The 6,459-nt window shown below is 32.1% G+C and overlaps 1 protein-coding gene across 1 annotated transcript in view; it reads left to right on the top strand.

Annotated features, from left to right (window-relative positions):
• LOC106677164 (cytosolic carboxypeptidase 2) overlaps window positions 1-6,459 on the top strand; it is a 67,004-nt gene that overhangs the window by 20,952 nt on the left and 39,593 nt on the right. The window contains exon 3 of the mRNA XM_024359689.2: window positions 3,790-3,942. Coding sequence (XP_024215457.1) covers window positions 3,790-3,942 — 153 coding nt within the window. The remainder of the gene's footprint in view (window positions 1-3,789; window positions 3,943-6,459) is intronic.

Here is a 6,459-nt window from a genome sequence, read left to right as displayed (position 1 = left end):
TTAAATAATAAATTATGTAACTAATAATACATACCGATAGAAAATATAATTAGGATAATAATTGTAAATATAATATAATAATGTAAATACTTTTAGGTTAACTTTTTTTTTTTATTGTCCTAAACCCCTAAACCCTGTAACTGGCTGAGGCCTTTTCCAACTTGATGAAATCCTGTCGAACAGATCAGATCAGAAATCAGGTCAAACCTTGGACTACATCTGGACAAACGACTAGCCTTGAATCCTCACACAAGACTGAAAAGACAGGAAACTGCACGTCAATTCCGACTATCACAAGACTTACTAGACAAACGCTCTAAACTTCCAATCCATTACAAAAGACTGATCGACATGACAATTATAAGGCCAATCTGGACATACGGAGCTTTGGGGCTCCACTAAACCTTCCAATTCCTCTCGTATCCAATCCTTACATAAGATAATAATAAAAAGATAAAATCATATATAAAGACCTTAATATTCCATATGTAGCCGATCTAGCATGAACCAGATATCAATCATTCCATAATAAACTCCCTAACCAACTAGTTTCTAAACTTCCTTCCTCTTCTATTCCTGACAATTCTCCGAAGCCACCTGAAAAAAAAATGGGCTTAAGACCTAGTAGTTTCTCTACAAGTCTGTATTATTGTGATCTAACATCAATTAATTATATCCCAATCCCTCCAATCCCACATCACCACCCTCGAAGAATGGTGCCAAAACTGGAGGATTAAAATAAATTCCAATAAATCCCACCAAATCACATTTACCCTTCGTCTTGCCCTACAGTATCTTTTAATATTACCCCACTTATTCCTATTGAACAAATACGTTACTTAGGACTAAATCTGGACAAACGGCTGACATGGAATCCTCATACATGACTGAAAAGACAGGAAACTGCTCGTCGATTCCGACTATTACAACATTTACTAGACAAACGGTCCAAACTTCCAATCCATTACAAAAGACTGATCTACATGACTATTATAAGGCCTATCTGGACATACGGAGTTCAGCTATGGGGCTCCACTAAACCATCGAATCCAATCCTTAATCCTTACTTTGTCACAAATCAAATCATCCATTAGGACCTCAATGTTCCATATGTTGCCGATTTGACCAGAACCAGATACCGTTCCTTCCATAATAAACTTCCCAACCACCTAAACCAACTAGTTTCTAACCTGGCTTCTCCTTCACTACCTAATAATCCTCCTAGGCGTCTGAAAAGAAGATGGCCATGAGATCTTCTTCTTTAGAAATGTTTTTGGAGTTCTATCAATGGGTAGATTCTCCACATGTTTTTATCATGTCATAATATCACTTGCAGCAAATTTACTTGATGTGTAAATATGTATACAGTTGTAAATATCAATAAATAAATAATTTAAAAAAAATCAATTTAATTTTTTATTCACTTTTATCTAAATGCAGGTGAAAATTTCAATAAATAAAAAAGTTTAGCATTATTATCAGATACTTTTTAATTTAATTTGTCATAAATATATAGGCTTTTTAAATTTATATATGTAGAAGTGGGCAGCTCATTGGTAAGGTACTTTAACTCAAAGGATCCGGATTTGAATTCGGTTGTGACAAATAATTATCTGTTTCACTGTAAAACTGCCTTTAATGAGCCCTGTGAGTTCGGGAGGTCTCCGGGGTTCACCCAGCCTCATAAAGTGGGTATCGTTAAACTTATATTTTTACAATGATTAATTTTTTTACTTTCCAAACGATGGAATATTAAATAAATCAATTAGCTAACGCGTTATTCATAACCTAATTTAGAAGTCCCTTCCACCTTAATCCCAACTTGGTTAAAGACCCTGCTCAACTTAAAAAATGAATTGCAACGCTCGAAATGCACGGGACTTGCAGTGCATATCGCATTGACTGTCCCCTGCATGATCTACGAAGTCAGTACATGACTTATGAAGCGAACCCATGCTATGGAGTCATCAGGACCCTTTTGTCTTTTCCTTCTAGCAACAATATTTCACTCTAGTTTATTGCGATCGTACATTTTACAGAGGACATCGCTATGCAGTATTCAATGCAGCATTCGCTTTATCACTTATATTCATTTACTGACTTTATTTTCCAAAAAAAAAAATATAAGCCAATCCTTCCCGGCCAAAGCGAAATAACCAATCCACACGTGGTCTGTTCCTTTCGTAGGCGTGGCATATGGTACGCCATATTTGACAGTCGAGAGTTGCTGCACCCTGTATGCCAGAAATGGCATTGAAAGTTACTCAAACCATGCTTACAATTTGTTATAAATATTAGCTTTTTTGAATTACTATTAATCCTTACAATCCAAAATTCTTCGTAAAATCCTCAATACTCTTTATTTTGTTACTAATAAAACTATCCATAAATGTTCCTTATGTAACCGGTCTAGCCCGAACCCGATATCATTCCTTCCATTATAAACTTCCTAACCACCCAAACCCAAGTTTCTAACCTTGCTTCCTCTTCCATTCCTGGCAATCCTCCTAGGCGTCTGAAAAGAAGATGGCCTCGAGATCTTCTCTTCTAGAAATGTTATTGGAGTTCTATCAGTGGGTAGATTCTCCGCATGTTTGTATCATGTCACTATGTCACCTACAGCAAATTTACTGGTTGTTGTATATATTTGTATACAGTTGTAAATAACAATAAATAAATTATTAAAAAAAAAAAACTTTTTTTAATTAACAATTGTCTCTATAATTTCAAATTATAGATATTATAATCATTTATTTGTATCAAACTTTATATTTTAATGTCTTCCTTGAATGAAATTCATTTTTTATTAACTTTTCTTTGGAAACATTAACTAATTTAATTGAATTTTATAATAACTCCTTACTTTTTAGAACTGAAACTATATTTTGGGATCCTTAATATTCACATTGAAATGAATCTGAACAGAACATAGAAAGAAGCACGAATTTCTCGAGAACGGCTTCATGAATTTTATATATAGCAAATTATTTGAAATAACATTTACTACAACTTTTATTCTCTTCACATTTGCGATTTAATGAACGTTTTGATAATTACAATAATGTGCGAAATGCCTATTAACTTCAACGTGAGTGTTTGCAGCTTTAGTGCACTTTCTCAGCCTCCACTGGCTCATTACCAGTGACGTGGTAAGAGGGATTCGCTGGGATCTTAAAGAGCTCTGCTCTACCCCTCGTTGGGGATAGAGTGGGCTCAGGGATCCTCAGGTCGATTGTGTAAATATTGTATATAAGTTTGTAAATGCGACTGGTTAATTATTTTATTTATTTATTGTTTCATGTACATAGTTTGATTATGTTTATTTTATTTATCCTTCTGTTTTTATAGATTTAGAAAGAGATTTTATTTATTTTTATGTAATTTTTTTTCATTTATTTATTTATTTTTATTCTTATATTATTTAATTTTAGTATAAATGTAATCGGTTAACACTATTATTTATTGCCCAACAACTTTGTGTTAGCTTGTAATATTTATCAATAAATAAAAATATATAATTTAATAAATAATAAGGGCAAAGATTAGCTATAGTTGAAACTAATTGTCATGGAAACGATATTTATTTATCAATGGTTCGTTCATGAATAAGGATCGTATCCATGGTAATTTTAACCTTGTGGCTAATTTTTTCCCATCTCTGGTTTATGGTACCCTCTTGCTATGCCAGTTCAAGGTTTCGTATTGAATTCTTTCTAGCCTAAATTTAAACAGAAAAAAAAGTATCAATCATTACCAGAATATAATTTGAATTTATTTATTTAATTTCAGGTTATAGAACAAAAAATCCAACACATCGACGCGATGCCATCGTATTACGAGAAGTACTACGACGTCAACGGGAAAGAGATTCAACCAAAACCAGCAGCAGATACAGATGGCACTGTAGTCTACTCTTACAACCCGATGAGTGCTGTCAATTATGTAAGTATTATACGCCACATTAAATGAGTTATGTTACTATTAGTCTAGTAAAATTGCAAGTTAGCATAGAAGTAATTGTAAAATAATTTCATTCGTTTGATTGCAATGTAAAACTGTTATAAAAAAAAAGAGGTGTTTCACATTGGATATCATCCACTATAGTAAAAGAGCCCAAGAGGAGAAAAAAGGCAGTTATCTCACTCCAATTTTTTATTACTTTAATGAAAACTATCTACAATTAATAGTTGATTAATTAAATAAACAATTAAAATTGATGAGTCAGCCAAGTATAGGTAGGGGAAATAAAAAATGGCGGCTGTTTCAAAACCTTAAAAAAAACATTAAATTTTCGTTCGGAGCTCTATATCTTTACAACTATCCAAAACAATAGAAAATCTAAGAGAACTTCATTTAAAGTAGAATGTAGAAAAATTGTAAATTGACTGTGATTAAAAGTTTTAATTTAATGTGAAAAATTGACATAATCGGTTAATTTTGAGTGAAATTATTGACATGGGCAGAATAGCCTGTATATTTTTTAAAATTGATATGGTTCTGAAATTGTATTTAAGATTGTCCCAATTGGCCGAAACGTCGGATTTATGAAGAAAAATAAATTGTTTTGAGACTTAAATGGGATAAAATTCGATTATTAAACAAAATGGTTCTACTATAGTTATTTAGATGCTTTAAACTCCCGTTAAAATTATGATTTTTTTTTGGAGAAGATATTAGGGGTATTCATGATCTTTAGTTTAACATGTTAAAGCTTGTTAAATGGAAAAACTCATGTTAAATGGAGAAATATTTCCTTCATTCACCATGTTAAAACGATATAACATATAACATGGTTGAGAGTCTGATAAATGGAGAATGACGTCACACAACAGACCAGCTGAGCTCGTCACCATTTTTTTTGTTGTAGGAACAAGCAATGTAGTATTACTTGCTCGTAGTTTGTTTTGGATGTTTTTAAAACTAATAAAGCATTGTATGACAATAATAATAATATAATGACAGTTGTCAATTAGCTCATCTTGATTCTCTTCCTCACAAGTTAGAAGATCAACAAGACACTCAGTAGTCAAACTTTCACACAACTTTAACTTTTCACCTAATTTAGGCGTTTTGTAATAAATTACTTTAATCAAAACTTTAAAGTAAACAATAACATGAAGTTTTGGAACGAAAGGTTATAAAATCCGAAAATCCGCTAGAAGCCGTTATGCATTTAATATGAATTTAAATATGGCTGCTCACAATCTTAGACTTATAACATTTAACATGGTAAAACATTTTACATTTCACACATCATGAATACCCCTATTATTTTTTCAATAGTTAACCAGCCTTTTCCTTTCAAATAAAAATAAAAATTTAAAAACGAAAATAACAAAACGCCAGAGTAGAGGAAGCATATCTAAAAATTTCCTTCAGGTTTTAATTACGTCAAACTGGAAATGTATAATTTATAAATAGTGAGGATAAACAAAAAAAGAAACAGGCTTAAATTTATAAATAATGTTTCTGTTTAGCCTTTGACGTAGGCCATCTGTTGAGCAAGTGTTGCCAAAAAAATAGACAAAAAATTTCGTTGGAGCATTTTGCAATTAAAACCACGGAGTGTTGTTACGACGAAAATACTTGCTTTCTCTGAATTAGCGTCTATTCTCGGTGGTGATGTATCCATCGCCGAAGAAGAGGATATAAACAGAGACATGTGTGCAATTGTTGCCCGCTCATATATTTCCGAAATGACAGTGGGGATTAAGTGCACCATCTTGCAGTTCGTGGAGGAGTAATGGATTCTCTTGGACACGTTCTCTCTAGACAATATATTATATTTTTTGGCTTCTGAAGGCTTTGTTAAGAAACGTAGAGTACAATAAGACGTCAATGTAACAGGCACCTATTAGTACAAGAACCCAAGAGGAGAAAAATCCAGTTATTTCACCCTAATTTTGTATTACTTTAATGAAAACTATGTGTGATTACTAGTCAAAATTGATGAATATGCCAAGTATAAGTAGAGGGGATAAAAATTGACAGATGTATCAAAAACTTTAAAAACACTAATTTTTCATTCAGAGCTCTATATCTTAAATACTACCAACAACACTAGAAAATCTAAGAGAACATTATTCAAAGAAGAGTAAATTTGCTGAAATATTAGCCCAATAGAGCTATTTACGTCCAATTGTACTCGAGATATAGCTTTTTGAAAGCAACATTTCTTAAAAATCTACTGACAAATTAGTAGTCACATAATTTATTTTGAGAAACCTATATCTCAGGAACTATGTGACGTATAGATGTCTATTAACACTCAAATTAAAGCTAGTTTAATGGACTATAAAGAAGTTTATGACCTTTACCTTCGTAGGAATAGTACTTTTCATGATATTTGCTAAAATAAATTGATTTATAGTTAAAATCATTTAAAGTAAAGTAAATTTGCTAAAATATGAGCCCTAATAGAGCTATTCACGTTCGATAGCTCTCGAGATATAGCTTTTT

The sequence above is a fragment of the Halyomorpha halys genome, unplaced genomic scaffold (assembly GCF_000696795.3).
Source record: "Halyomorpha halys isolate HHAL.00 unplaced genomic scaffold, Hhal_1.1 Scaffold89.1, whole genome shotgun sequence".
Classification (NCBI taxonomy): domain Eukaryota; kingdom Metazoa; phylum Arthropoda; class Insecta; order Hemiptera; family Pentatomidae; genus Halyomorpha; species Halyomorpha halys.
The sequence above is the reverse complement of the archived record's forward strand: the minus strand, read 5'-3'. Positions and strand labels throughout refer to the sequence as shown.